The sequence below is a fragment of the Aulonocara stuartgranti genome (genome assembly GCF_965226115.1).
Source record: "Aulonocara stuartgranti genome assembly, chromosome: 11".
In the NCBI taxonomy this organism is placed as follows: domain Eukaryota; kingdom Metazoa; phylum Chordata; class Actinopteri; order Cichliformes; family Cichlidae; genus Aulonocara; species Aulonocara stuartgranti.
In genome coordinates, this window is record NC_138947.1 from 26,906,365 (window position 1) to 26,922,166 (window position 15,802).

Here is a 15,802-nt window from a genome sequence, read left to right on the forward strand (position 1 = left end):
CTAAAGTGTGTTGCTTATGAAATCCATGAAGTGCTACATTTTATTCATGTAAATAACTACGGTGGCCCCTAGAGACAAAGCACGTAAAAACTCCAAAACACTTGCAAACTCCAAAACACAATGCGGCCCTCAAATGCGTCCTTAATTTCCCTGAATTTTAAGGATGGGTCGGTGTAGCCTTCATGGCCCAACATATCCCAGATTTCATAGCGCGGCGGTAGTGTGGATAATTTTGCCGAAAAAAACGGCGGAAACGGAGCCGCCGAAGAGTAAACTTTCAGAAGTAAGTACTGAATATTATGTCACTTATTTGTGCGCGAATGTTTTTATAATGAAGAACATTAAAACATTACTGTTGGCCACATGTCGGGAAAGTTATGTGACATTAGCGATGTTTGTACTAACTTGTTTTTAAAGCCTTTACTTCAAAATATACGCCGTTCAATAGTTGACTTTAATCTTACAGAGAATGTGATGATTTTATGTATAATTAAAGTCAGTCATATATCCACAAACACAACAAGCTGAAAGTCAGTGATGCTGCTCGGTTTGCAGTCCTGAATATCACGGCACAAGCAGGATTCACTGCACTGTTAATGTTAGCTATGTTATATTGCTGCCTCTGTTCGGTGGTGTCGAGCTAAACGGACTTTAACGTGTGTTTGAACGAGCTGGCGGTTCACTCGTTACGCTGAAAGAAAGATGCTTTAATCACAGGAGTCACACATGTGTCCACTGTACCATCTGGGAACTCTTCTTGTTTCGTAATAACACAATCCTCCTTCTTTTGTGCTGTTTTGTAGCAGTGTATACACCTGAGACTGTCACCTGTCTGTCTGTCCTGCACTCTCTCTCTGTTTCTTTCTCTCTGATTGTGTAATAAAAGTATGAACATGTATTTATAAGTGACACTTGTGTTTGAATCCTGCAGCTTATCACACATTTGATTTCCATATGTGACGACTGCAAGTGTCCAGAGTGAGGACAGACTGAGGGACCCACTGCTGCATATCATCTGTGAGGCTTTGCACCCCTGATGATCCACCAGGACAAACTCAGCAGTGTGTGAGGAAGAAGAGGAGGAAGAGCCAGCAGCAGCTGACAGATGGAGAGAATAGACAGACTGTTCCCTGTTTGTGAAGGACTGCTAGAAAAGTTTAAAATAACTAATTGTCTGTCCTGAATCAGTCTTATTAGGTAATGGTCAAATAATTTGATCATTCCAGTGTTTTCAGTGTGGGAGAAAGTACTCAGGGCCTTCAAGTGAAACACTATGAAAGGCAGCAACAAGTGTAATATTCAGAAACCTAAAGTATGTATCAGCAGCAGAATGGAGCTAAAAATAAATGTTTGTTTCAGTTCTATGAAGCTTTGAGTATTTTGGATTAGTAGCACTGCTGTGTTTGTTGCATCATATTGCTGTAATTGTTTATATGCTTTATATATTCTGAGGTAAGTTGATCTATAGTGTTACATCATATTCTATAAGGATGTTATGTGTTTGTATACTTTCTGCCCAGTTTGACCCATTTAGCAGAGGCCAGCCTGTTTAAGGCTCTAATATCTATTCTGTATGACTTAAAGCAGTTATGACATGGTCTGATTTTCTCACCCAATAAAGGAATATTTCATATATCAGTCTACTCTTCATTTTATCAGAAACAGTTATCACAGCTTGTACATTTTCTTTTTATAAATATATGTAAGCAATGAGCCAAATTTAGTAATGCCAACATACTGAAGGAACAACATTTGTCTCTTATATATGATACACCTATATATGCACTGTCAAAGATACTTGTCTTTGAGTGAAGATTTAAGGTGATAAGACATAAATAACTGCAACTTGAATCTGTACTGAAGCTCAGTATTTGACAGAGTTCATGTTCACTGCTGTAATAGCTAATAATGATTAATATAATAACTATAATATTGGCCATATTATATTTACATTACCAAAGTGATATGACTTTAGTCTCATGAACAACATTAGCTAATTGTTATTTACTAACTAATCTTAAATGACTGTTCAGTACAGAAATGAAGCCCAAAAATCATGTTTTACTGTCCTGTGGTCTCAGCCTCAGATACTTATCAAATCACACAAAGCTCTTGTAGAAACAAACAAACAAATGAACAAAACATGTTCTCCCTCATTTCTGTCAAACAAAGTTGTATGACACGTTTCCAGCGGTTAGTATCATGGTTGCTAGGCAACCTGGGAAGCACGACGGAGACTAGACCGTCCCATACAGACAAACTTGCCGTTTATTTTGCACTTCGTTGTGTTTTGGAATTTACATGTGCTTTGGGGTTTGCATGTGTTTTGGAGTTTGTACTGCTTTGTCTCTAGGGGCCACCGTAAATAACACATTTTGAACTCTTAAAGAAATATAACAAAAGGAAAGACACCCAGCTTAACTAAAATGATCCATGTAGCAAACAAAACTGTTGTGAGCCGCCACCCTTATATCGTCTTTGGGCTTTTGGAGCCTTGACCTGACTTTTAAAAAATAATTGAAAAAAAAGCACTATGCTGCTAAAAAAAAAAAAAAAATAGATATTTGCAAAATTCTGCCTAAATATGTATTTACCTGGTTAATGTGTGTGGCGGGGCGTGGTCTGGAGCGCCGCTGCAGGGGAGGCGGACGCACCTGAGCGGGACCCGCAATCACGCCTCGCTGCCTTAAAGTCTGTGCTCTCTCTGCTGTTGAAAAGCTACAGCCGGCTCTATGCGTACAGCAATCGTGTGTGAAAAGCGGTGGGGCTTTCATCTTTAAGCAGGACTGTAAGCTGTCATCTGTGGGGTGTGAACTGTGTTTGTTTTTAACATAGTTCACAGTGGAGAATGGCTGCTGACATAATGTGGATCCGAAGATCCATAATTGGCCTACCTGGGGTTGAAAGTCTCGATAAATGCACGCAGAGGCGGAGCCAGACATTTGAAACACCCAGGGCTTAGCCCTAAAGGGTAGTATGAATGTGGGATTTTTTTTTTTTTTTTGAGGGGGGGGGGTTAGAAATGACTGAAAGATTAATTGGCTCTGTTTCGAGCTTTGTTCAAAAAAGAATGGCTTCATATAGGAAAAATATATATCACATATGCAGGACACCTTAAACTAGTTTTTTAATTAAGCAGCAAGGCAGAACAATGTCGGGGCTGTATCAAGACAGGCGGACTAAACCCCAATTCAACCAGACCCAGAACTGATCCAGAACTAAAACAGGACTACAACAGTTCAAAATCAGGACTACTGAGGATTTAACAAAGACAGAACCAGAATCAGAACTAGATGATAGCAGCACTAAAAATCATCATAGACCTGCACTAAACTTATTTTTTTTAAAATTCTACCAAAGTCCACTATTTAGATTGAGAAAAGTTTATATAATTATTTAGCCTTGTTGTGCAAACAAGCCTGTATAACTTATCAGAAGCTTCTTCAGCTCAGAATGGAATCGTCTGCAGTTTTCTTATTAATTAACAATAAACTTAGTGTACATGGACTCCTAAATTTGATCAAAGTGATAAAAAATAGACAGCTCTGTCTCTCTTTATTCTGACATTTAACTAATTCAAAAGATATTTCAATATTTATCTAAAACAAAAGTTTACTCTAAATTGAGGTTGTACAGTAAAAATGTTTTATGTTTTCTCCCTAAAGTGTATGTAAATATCTGGTTACAAATGTGAATATCCTGCTGTGTACTGAAATCCCTCGTTTTGCATAGAAATATACTGAACAACTTACAAAGCATAATATATAAAATACTACCTGAGTTTTTTCTTTGAAAGAACCCTCTAATGTCCATTCTTATATTTCAGTACATAACTGAAACCGATTTAGTCGGGGAGGGTAAGAACTGAAAATATGGAATAAACACACGTAAGCTAAGACTCTCTAAAAAAAAATAGCATTTGTTCGGCTTTTCATTTCGCCATTTGTTGATTCACTTGAACAGCAAGTAACGTAATATGGGTCAAGTGATCAGTTTGATATCAGTCTTTCGTGATTCACCGTCATATTTACATTATTTGTACGGTACTAATGATTTGCTTTGGTACCTGGTCAAACTTAAGCTCTCCTTAGTATGGCTGGCTCCGTTTCTCCAACAGCGCACTCGCAGGCAGCAGCTGCCCCGCCCTCTCGCTCAGTCGCTTAGTGCCTGAGCTCGGATCATACCAATATCAGGGGGGATTCACGCACAGTCGTAAATTCCCACAGTGTGCACTATGTGCTTCGAATATTGTGTGTACTTTTTCTTTTATACAGTTGTCAGCCAGGTATCTAACTATGAAAAAATTACATTCCAAAAGACCCTGGGTTGCTTCTGACAAAACAACCCAGGCTTAAGCCCAGTAAGCCACCCCCACGCTCCGCCCCTGAATGCACGGCGTTTCTGCGGGTACACCGGCTTCCGCGAGTGTGACATCACGCTCCAAAGCCCTATTTTGAGCGACGAAAAAAATAAGATATAATTTTATTTTTATATTTCAAAATCACAATCTTCCAATTTAGAACTACAAGTTAAAAAAAAAAACTAAACACAAATAAAATACACTTCAGCTAAATACTTCTAATTTATTTTCCCAAACCACCCAGAGCCGCAAAATGAAGACTAAAGAGCCGCGGGTTGTCGACCTCTGGGCTAGACGTATCTTAATCCATTGGAAATCTTCAAAGACACCTTCAGTTTCTTTTTGGTTTCGAGATGTTATGTCATTTTTTAAAATTGCAAAAGATAGGCCTAGCAGCAAAGGCCGAATATATCGTGTCTGGGGCTCCTTTGTCAACTATTGCAAGTCACTGAACGTTTTACCAGCTGATTAATATTATCCCCCCCCCCCCCCCCTTTAATGAATTTTTTAAAACTGTATTTTTTTTAACGTGTGTGCGGGGAACAGCTTGTATTGTAACTGTGAACGAATAATGTATATTCCTCTTTCTCAATAAAACTATTTAAAAAAAAAAAACAAACCCAAAAAGTGGTAACCACGGCACCCACCGTGCTGGTCATGAACAAATTCAATTAAAAAGATGAAAAACAGAAAATGAGAGTTACTCTAAAGTGATTTTTAACCCCAGATGCAAAGCCCAAAGTGTGAATCTTTGAATACAAAAGAAACCAAGGAAACAATGCTTAGATTGTTTTCTTGAGATAGCTGCAACTGTGCTTTATTAAAAACAAATTAGGCTGATTGTTAAAGGACAGTTGAGAGAAAGAATACAAAGACATTTATTCATGTCAAAATCACAGAACCTGTCATTAATTTTACAAGGCATTTCTGATTTTTTATTTAGACCTCAAGTCTTTTCAATAATTAGAGAAAAAAAAGTCCTAGAATGCATGTTTTTACTACTTTTATACAAACAAAAAGACACATGTGGGCAAACAAACTACTGATGTCATTTATTTGTTATATATTAAACTTCTTACGTTGAGCATTAATGCTGGAAAACATTTAAAACTAAATATGCTGTTAACTAAGTCTTGATTCATTTGATATAAAAGTCACATTTCCATGAAACCAACACAGCTTAGGTAAGCCAATCGTATTACAGAAGCCTTCTGATGTCACCACCGCAGCTCTGCAGCTTCAACAGATGGACTGAAAGCACACACAGTTTTTAACAATGGGTTCATCACAATAAACTGGGAGCACTGGTAAGTGTTCCAGGCAGACCTGCCCAACTTCTGCTCAATATCAACTGTAGTTTTTCAGCCATCTTGAATGTTGTATGGTGACAGCAAGACTGATGTGGTGTCAGCTCCTGATTCAGGACAACCCCGGTCCTATCAGGACCAGAAAGACTGTCAAAGGCTTTGGCCCGGTGGGGGGTTAGGGTTATTTAGTTGGAGTGAACCAGAGTGACAAAGAGGAAAAGTGAGCACAGAGAGATGGCCCCAGTCAGCACGGCTTTCACCAGCAACACTGTCCAGCTGCCCAACAGGAAGACATGAACGAACAACCTGAAGACAAAACCAGGGAAAATGTGTGTAAGTTTCAAATTAAAAGAGCAAAACAACACTGCTCAAACACACAGAGGGATAATTAGTATATTCAAAACATTTATTCAAACTCTGACCCCATTTTCTACTCACTCCACTCACACCAACAGAACAAGAAACTTTTCTTTGCAAGAGTTTCTAAAGATGCCAAACTGTGAAGTCATTCATTGGAGAATTTAGCACTTATGGTGCACAACATGCAAGTTAGCAATTCTTCCAATTACCTGCAAATTATGTCCTTTATATATAAAAATATTAGGTCATATACTTGTCCAGTGTTGTACTGCCATCTTGTGCTTCACAAAGGCTTTCTCAATACTTGAAATGTGCAATTCACTTGTATTTTTATCTTTATTCCTATTTATTCTATTTATCCCCTTCGTCTATTTTATTTATATATGTCTCTGTATTTATATGTGTGTGTGTGTGTGTGTGTGTGTATATATATATATATATATATAAAAATATAATATTCTGTAACTGTAACTTTTGTCGGTGCTGTGCTTTTGGAAACCGAATTTCCCAGAGGAACCCACCCGAGGGATTATTAATAAAGTTTTATCTTAGCTTATCTTATCTTCTGCTGCCACATCTTTAAATAATTTCTCTTCATTTAAAGTGTATTTAAGTCCACAAATCCTGCAGTTGTACTGCAACAATTTTTCACTTATTTTAACCAGTAAAAATTATGGAAACAGATCATTTTGATTCCGGAACCATATTTCTATTAGTAATTATGTCTCCAATTTTAAAAAAAGAAAAAGAAAAGATATTTCTAAATATGTTTTACTTTGTTTTTTAATGGAAAACTTAGGAAGCTATGTATAAGTTTGAGAGTGTAGCTCCACTCCATGCTTTGTTTTCTCAAAAATGTCTCATTATTACCGTACTTTCTGGACAATAGAGCGCACCTGTATATAAGCCGCATCCGCTCTATTTTTAAAATTTTTTTTAAAAAAAAGATATACAAGCCGCACCCAGCTATAAGCCGCAGATATCTATGATGAAAAAATAGATATTTACTGCATGTACAGAACAATCTTGTAGTGCAAATGTACAAGTATGTACCTGAACAGATTCTTTCCGAACAATGCCTTTTAACACGGCAGCAACTTTGCTGATTAAAACGTAACAGAACCAAGAGAAAATAACCGCTATTTATTTACCTCCATTTTTCCTGTATTTGAAACCACATGTCACTTTAATCATCTTCGCTGAAACCCATGAAGTAGTCTTCTTCAGTGTCGGAGTTGAACAGGCTCAGAAGCGCTTCATCACATCTGTCTCCATCAGTCTCGCTCTCCGTGTCACTGTCATCCTCCGGTGAAGTTGGCTCTGAAGGTGCGCCACTCTCTCCGCGCAGCAGTCCAGCCTTTCGGAACCCATTGGTGATGGTGGATTCTTTCACAGCACTCCACGCTGTTAGGATCCACTGACAGACATCAGAAAAGGATGCTTTTCGCATGCGGCCAGTTTTTGTGAATGACTTTTCACCGCTTGTCATCCAAGTCTCCCACTAAACCCGTAGTGCAGCTTTAAATGCCCGATTTACACTGATGTCAAGTGGCTGCAAAAACTTTGTTGTACCTCCAGGAATCACAGCTGGAATGGAGTTTGTTTTCTTGATCGCTGCTTTCACAGAATCTGTGATGTGGGCCCTCATGCTATCCAAAACAAGCAGTGCTTTTTTCCGGTGAAAAAATCCTCCCGGGCGCTTCCCATAGCACTCCGTTAACCATTCCTTCATTAGACCTTCTATCATCCACCCTTTGGTGTTAACTTTGACCACTATGCCTTTCGGGAGTTGTTCTTTCGGCATAGTTATGCGCTTAAAAATCACCATTGGTGGAAGTTTTTGTCCGGATGCCGTGCATGCCAGAACGCAGGTGAAGTGCGTCCTCTCATGGCCTGTTGTTTTCAACAACACGGATGATGCACCTGTCTTGTTAACGGTCCTAGTCAGAGGCAGATCAAATGTTAAAGGTACTTCATCCATATTGATTATATCGTCTGGTCCGATGGAGTTTTCTTGTATCTTTTTTTCAACGAATTTGTGGAAGTTTTCAACTTTTTCCTGATAGTCAGGGGGGAGTTGCTGACAGAGAGTGGTCCGTGCCCTGACGGACAGGTTTTTACGTTTCATAAATCTGAAACACCATGACGGCCCACCTTTGAAATCTTTAATATTCATTTCGCGGGCGATTGTTTTGGCTTTCAGTCGGATCTGTACAGTGGATACACCTCGGCCACCTGCTCTCAGTGTGTTCACCCATTCCTCCAGGACATTTTCAAGTTCAGGCCACCTGCTTTTATGTCCTCTGAAAGCTTTTCTCGACTTTTGGCATTGCATGAGCTCTTCCCGCTGCCGCCTCCAACGTCTCACCATAGACTCATTGACGCTAAGCTTGCATGCAGCAGCGCGGTTTCCCTCCTGGATAGCAAGATCGATGGCCTTCAACTTAAAACTTGCATCATACGAACTTCTTCGTGTGGTTTCCATGATGAAGGGGCGAGGATTTGAAAATAATTACCAGTTGGTAATTTGTTGTGCGTGTTCTATCTGCTAAAGAAAAAGTAGTGTATTCTTCTTTGCATTGATTTTTCATCTATCTTGTTTTTTATTCTAATTCTGGTTAGAGTCCCCCTAGTGGTGGAAGAAAAATCCACAGAATAGCCGCACCTTTGTATAAGCCTCATGGCTCAAAACCTAGGGAAAAAGTAGCGGCTTATGGTCCAGAAAGTACGGTATATGAATCCCATGAACTCAACAGCAGATCAATCCCAAAAACTAATTTCAAACAATAAAGCAACAGTTTATCGAGTCAAAAATATTTTTTCCTAAAAGCTATTTCAGGTATTTTTTACAGACTTTTTATTTTATGATTTTACGAACATTATTTGTAATATTTTTTAAAATTGATAAATATTACAGGCTTTGTGCTGATGCCTTTCATGAATCCTACACCTCCTAGATTTATATTGTTGGAGCATCACTGGTGGACTAATGCACTCCCACCTAAGTTGGACGTTTGGCTTTGATGTAAAATCAGAGTTACAAATATAACTAGGGTTCTATGCATTCTGGATAACTGCTGCAGGCAATGTGAAACACCTGGACAGTCACTGCACCCAACTGCGTCTCCTGTCATTTTGTCACGACTCTGAGTAACAGAGTGCAGAGAGTTGTGATCTATGAAGCCTCTGGGAGAGAAAAAATGAGCTCCAACTGAAGGATCGAGGCTACTGGCACAGGTGGTAAGCACTGCAGCTAGCTAATGGTAACAACATACACAGTATGCGCTTAAAGGTGAAACAATGAAAAGGAGACGACTGCTGGCTGCTGCTCTTCCCCTGCACCCAGGTTGCACATGTAACTTTGTAGTACCTGCATGCACAGAGGTACCACAACAGAAACAGTCTGTTGGTACCTCTGTGCATGCACATGATGGACATCCAGGTACCCCAGACAATCTCTGTTGCATTAAATGAAGTACCGAAGCAAAAAATTTGCATCAGGGATTTTTTTGTATTCGAGTTATTCAAGTTACTCAAATTGTTGCAAGTGTGATCTGATATCCTTCTGTCGGTGCTGTTCCTACATCTTCATAACAATGTTAGTCCAGGATACAACATATTACTGTACATACAGTAATATGCTTGCTACACCCACACAGGGCAGATAAATGTTAAATATATTATTGTAGGTAAAAAATGACTTTAATGTGGTAAAAATACAATAATTCTTATATTGTGTAAGCCTATATAATATAAGAATGGTAACATGAAATATGAAACATCCAAGACTTACTCCATTAAGAAGGCCTTATAGACACAGAGAGCCAGCAGCACAGTCACAGGCAGCCTGAAGCTCTTTGGAAGGTCGTATCGTGTAAACATCCATACCACTGATGCCGTAGCAATGTAATGTACCTTAATAATGTACCAGAATAAAATCACTCATATTACAACAATGGCGATAATGCCAATTATAACAGAGAAAAGAAACGCAGGAATGAAGTCGTTTAAACTTCAAATTTCTCTGAACATGCAAAGACCAAATTGTTTCTACTGTGATGTTTCTGTAAAACCGCTACAAACAAGATGAGTCACTAGTGTGAAAATATTAAAAAGGGAGAAGAGCAGCAGTCACTCACCAAACTAATGTTTGAGTCAAAGCTCATCTGGATGTATTTCCAATCAAACTCAATCCCTCTGGCTCCGACCCACAGGGGAAGACACCTGAAAAGCAGGATAGTGAGTTATGGGACCTGTTTTTCATGTTTCACTCGGTGATTATATAATATGATTTTACATATATACAGTTCTTAATAAACTTAAATAGGCCACCTGTCATAAAGACAAAAGTAAATATTTTAGAAGTCTGTGAGAAACTTAAAATTGAAAATTATCGATAAGAGAAGAAACAGGTATGTTTGTTCCGCTTTTAATAGGAACAGTTGTCTTGGATATTTTTCTTTTACTTTGTAGTGAGGGAAAAGTAACAGGAAACTAATAATCAAAAAGCATGCTGCAGTAAGATATTCATTAACTGTTGCAACTTCTGTGTCCATCATGTTAATTAAGTTATCATTTACATGTTTTCTTATGTACTCTGTTAATATTCAAGGTAAATAACATTTATTTATAAAGAGCCTTTCACAGACATGTGGCCACAAAGTAAAATTTAAAAATGAAATACTATAAAAAAAAAACAATATAAAACAGGTTACGGATTTAAGTAATATTTAAAGTTATCAGCTTTAAATATTACTTAAATGTTATGTAGGATTTTTTTTAACTGTTGTCTGACTTAAAAACAAGGCAGCAGAAATGGCTGGTGTCATGGTGAAATGGTGTCATATACTGTGGGCAGTGAATGCATTTCATATCATTTATTTAAGTGACATCTTTCTAAAAGAAATGAGCAGGCAAAGGGATTTTAATGACTGAGCTATTTTCCTTCCCCTTAAATCCTCCCGTTATCACTGGCTCGATTAAAACCAGTTCCTCTCACAAGAACGGCACAGCCATGGTTAAGCAACACGGTTTCAGGTCCTCACGCAATGCTGCTTATGCTACAGAAAACGTCTCCTGAGCTTGTTTGAGCTTATGCAAACTTCACTGTGACAGCACTTTAATCGTGTGATCGTACATGCAGAATGAGCCCCTGTTGTGTAGATGTGTAGCACATTTTGATAAAATGAGACGTTAGTGCTAACCTCGACATCACGAGCTCTGCTGTTGCCCAGCCCATGGCAGCCACCATGATCTTGTATTCTCCTTTGCCAGCGTTGCGAGACATAACGAGATGGAGGCCTAAAAGGTCTGCCAGGTCCACTGTGGCTTTCATGAATTCCTGAAACGCAAACAAGAACATTACAGCCTAATGCTAAAGCTGGTATTCTGTATGCTTTCCTTTCTCTAATGATATACACATGACAAGAACGATTATCTTCCTTTTTGGTGTTGTTACTGTCATTAAACACTCACCCCTACAAAGTCATACGCTCCTACTCCTCCCTCCCACGTGGGAAAAAATGTGGCTAGAAACAGCATCTGAAACCCAAACTTACTTATGTTAACTTTGTGCTTTTTTTCCTGCCTCAAAAAAATATGATCCATTTTCATAACCACAAAAAATGTCTCACCTTACAAAGTTGGACAAACAGGTACGTTGCTCCAGCTTGGACACATCTCCAGAAGGCATTGTACTCCGAGCTAAACAGAGAACATTTGTTCAAGAGGGTCAAACATAAGGCCCGGGGCCAGAATAGCCCCAGCAAAAAACTCCAATTGAGCCCACTGAACAGCTTAGATTATGAACTTATTATTATGCATTTTCATACATTTAACAGCTTTCCATATCAATAAAAAAAACAGCTTACCATTCATACTATACAAAAGTAATTTGTATAGTATGAATGGTATTATACAGCTCACTTGCATCTTAAGTGGGTTGGACCAGTGAAACCTCCCTTTGTGCATTTAACCTCTTAAATAGCTTAATATTTCTTTTAAAGTGCTTAAATTAAGGAATAAATGCATAATTGTACAGAAAATGTAATAGTAGCTCATAGCCTAGAATACCCTGTAATTCTAAAAGACAAAGTTTTTGTTCATTTACGCTATATAAGAACCAGTCCATTTACATTTACTGTGTCAACTTGCATCTGGCCCTCGCACCATATGTTTGACACCCCGAAATTAATTGACAAACAATTAATAGACAAAGGTTTCTGTTTTTCCACCATCTATTATATTATGTTTAAAAAACCAAACAAACAATGAGGCCACAGTTTTAAAAATAAAAAACTTCTGTAAATTAATGAAACTTATATTTTTTATAATTAGTCTTGGCAATCAACTAATAGAAATTATTCTGTAATTTTACATATTCATTATGTACTTTCACTGGTCCAGCCTGCTTAAAATCAACGTGGGCTGAATATAGCACATCATTTAAAATGAATTTGACATGCCTGAATTAGATGAACAGAGCTTTAATATATCCATGCAGTAATGGTGACAGAAAGGGTTTACATTATGCCTTTAATGAACGTACTATGCACACTATGCAGGTCTAAGAGGATTATGTGGACCCTCTCCAAAAGCGCGAACATTTCTAAGAAGATTATTAGCAGACACTTCCCAGTCTGGCAACATATGTTACCACAAAGAAGAAGAAGAATGTGAAAGAAGGGTCTATGTGAGCCCATGTATGAGTGTGTTACTTGTAACTGCATTTAAATCTTGTACCGTCAAGCATTACTGACTGATTCACACAGACACTTACAGGCCGCTGCACTTGTAGGTTATAAAGTACGGAAAATAGGCCAGAGCAAAGCAGTTCCCAAAGTGAAAAAGTGTCATGATGTCTCGTCACAAAATGCAGCTTCCTGCAGAGAGAGAAAGAGAGAGAATGATCAAAGACTGGGGGAAACAATTGCATTAGTTTAAGTCAGTAAAACCACTTACTGTGTTAGAAAACAAGAGAAAACATCTCTTTAATTATATATGATACTATAGTGATTTAAAACACAGAAAAGCTGCTCACTCCCGCAGCAGACAAAAAGTTCGAAATAGCTCACTTACGGGTTTGAATTACTATCAGTTACAGTTTAATAATATCTGCTGTATTTACCGTCACTGGGTTTTTGGTTCATTCAGCACCATTTAAACCTTAGCCAGCGTTTACTTCTTTACTGTAAAAGTATTTTAATATCAACTCCTCACTGATGACACTGCACTGATCGCGGGAATTTAAAATGTTAAAAATTCAAAGACAGTCTGCCGTCTCTGAGTGAGTCGTTTAGCTTGTGTATTTTATATGAATATTAGCAGAGCTACAGAGTAGTGTAGGGTCCTAAAGGAAATGAATAACCAGTGCATTAGCTGGCTAAGCTACATCCCGCACACCCTGTGCGGACACACCGCGACATCCAGGTAACAAACCCTCCGGCACCTTCTTTTCCTATGTTGTGATTACGAATCTCATTTCTTTCCTTGTTTTGACGTATCAAAACTTTTTAAAGAGAAAAGGAGAACGTTACTGCGTTTTAAATACCTGACAAGCGACACACCATGTATCCAGCAGCTCTCTAGCTGAATGACAAACGGAAGTAAGCTTAGCTCCACCTCGGAATGCATCCGACAATGCTCTACTTACTGTAGGAACCTAACAATTGGTTCCGGGGGCCTTTAGCGCAAAACTATGGACTGTATGTATAAATAATCTGTGGCCCTGCTTCCTTTCTTAACCCATCTCCCTCGTGAATGATTGATTTTAATATAAGTAAATAAATCTACTTTGTTTCATTTATTGCATAAAAGGGCGTCAAAAGGCAATCCTAGCTTTGTAAGGCTCACATTTAGAAACTGCTTACGATAAAGACAACTGAACAATTCATTGGAGCCATGTTTTATTTGCAGTAACGGACACAAAGCATCAGATTTCCTAATTTACAGTGTAATGGTTCAAAACATGAAGGCCAAAAAAATCGTAAGTGTTAAGAAATCTTAAAAAAATCATAATATAATAAATGCAAATAATAATATAATAAATCAATAATGATAATGTATAGATGATGATGGAGTTTATTCCTCAGTAACATACCACTTGGCACATTTTCTTTTTAGCAAAATCACTAATTAGATCTTTAAAACTAAATTATCTGGCCTATTGGATTTCAGTGGTGAGAAGTGCAAGCCCTATCTTGGGACATTGCCAACCTCGGGTAGTTTTTCACCAGTTATAACTTAATGAAACTTATAATAATGGTTAATAATGTAATTACATTTTTTATTGATTATTATGAAAGCTTAAATGATTGTCCAAACTTTTAGATATAGTTCATATTCATGAAACTGTAATTCTAAAGTAGAGTCAACCTAAAAACAGAATGTTAAATTGCATTAGATTAAATTTTTCTAAATGTTATATGATATATTTTAACCTGTAGCTGCTCTGCTCTGCTTTTCTCTCCACACAGCAGACTTCCCTGACATTTCTTCCCTCCCTTTCTTTTTCTTTTCTGGTGCGATTTTGCTTTAATGGAGGCTCGCAAAGACCCTTCCCACCACTAGAGCCCAGGTGGTCAGTTATACTTCTCTTAATATGTTATTTAATTGCTTAAAACATCAAAATGATGCAATCTGTCTTCAGCAAACAAGAAATATTTTGGTATAGACTGAGTATTTTAAAAAAAACTAAATAATATTCTTACGTTTTGAGAGCTAGAGTTGTTTGAGATGGTTGTTGAATTGAAATATTTTACAATAACCTTAACAGAGCCAACATTATAGGAGCCTGTATCACTGTAGCAGCAGTAAGTCATGATTTCATGTTAATGAAAAATTAATTATAAATGAAAAGCAAGGCAAACCAAAACAATTTATATGCTGGATGCAGAGGTTTAAACACAACAAGTGAAACATCACCTGCACTTTTCATTTCAAAGTATCTACAACCTCAGAGTACACCATTGTTTTCAGAGATTGTTACAGTTATATTGCATAAAATGAAAGGATTAATAATATTAGAATCAAACTTAGAGGTGTACAATAATTAAATATATGCTAAAGAACTGATAGAACAAGCATTATTGTAGCATTTGATGTTAAGCTGCCAGTTTCATTCACTGAGGGGTTACTTGAATGCAGACAAAGTTTCTTCTGTCTGCGCAGTCCCTGATCATCCACGTGCTGTTTGTCCCACAGTGTTCCCAGTTGGACGGACAGTCCGGCAGCATATCTTTGGGACCTGGTTTGTCTCCAAAACCATTTTCCTCCCAGGAAGCGCAAGCCAATCCAAACCTGAGAAATACAGGACAAAACTGGGAGAGTCACTCCTGGCTGTGGAAGTGTTGGTAGTTTTCTGAGAAAGCTGAAAAATGCAAATAAACTGGCAAATCAATCAATTACTGACAAAAAGATTTATATTTGCAAATTAAGCCAGACACAAATGCTGATTACTAAGGCTTTAGTGAAGCTTTTTCTGAAATGAATATTGATCCTTTTTTAAAAAAAATAAAATAAAATAAAAAAAATATATATATTTTTACACGCACTTCTTTTCTAGAGTATACATTTTCAACACATTGGACATGAAAGGACATCTCCACAGCACAGCCTGCCTTAAAGCACTGAACTAGTAGAAAGAGTAAAGCCACTTGAACGTGAACTCCTCTGGTGTTTAATGCAGAATCTATGAACAAGTGATGCATTTAGAAGAACATCTATAATTCAAAACTAATAAACTCAAACCTCATCAGTGGTTGCTCTGTAGATCCTG

General features: G+C 37.8%; 1 protein-coding gene across 2 annotated transcripts; it reads right to left on the bottom strand.

The window, feature by feature from the left end:
* Positions 1–5,146: 5,146 nt before the first annotated feature.
* Positions 5,147–15,258, bottom strand: tmem147 (transmembrane protein 147). 2 transcript variants are annotated; one of them, XM_082552653.1, is made up of 8 exons: positions 15,162–15,258; positions 12,806–12,908; positions 11,661–11,730; positions 11,503–11,568; positions 11,232–11,368; positions 10,167–10,251; positions 9,821–9,942; positions 5,147–5,973 (listed from the first exon to the last, which is right to left on the bottom strand). In XM_082552653.1, exons 2-8 carry the CDS (start codon positions 12,880–12,882, stop codon positions 5,853–5,855), a joined length of 678 nt encoding a protein of 225 aa, XP_082408779.1. In that variant the 5' UTR covers positions 12,883–12,908; positions 15,162–15,258; the 3' UTR covers positions 5,147–5,852. The 2 variants fall into 2 exon arrangements, with proteins under 2 accessions (XP_082408779.1, XP_082408778.1); XM_082552652.1 differs by lacking the exon at positions 15,162–15,258 and adding an exon at positions 13,577–13,683.
* Between the last annotated feature and the right edge of the window lie 544 nt (positions 15,259–15,802).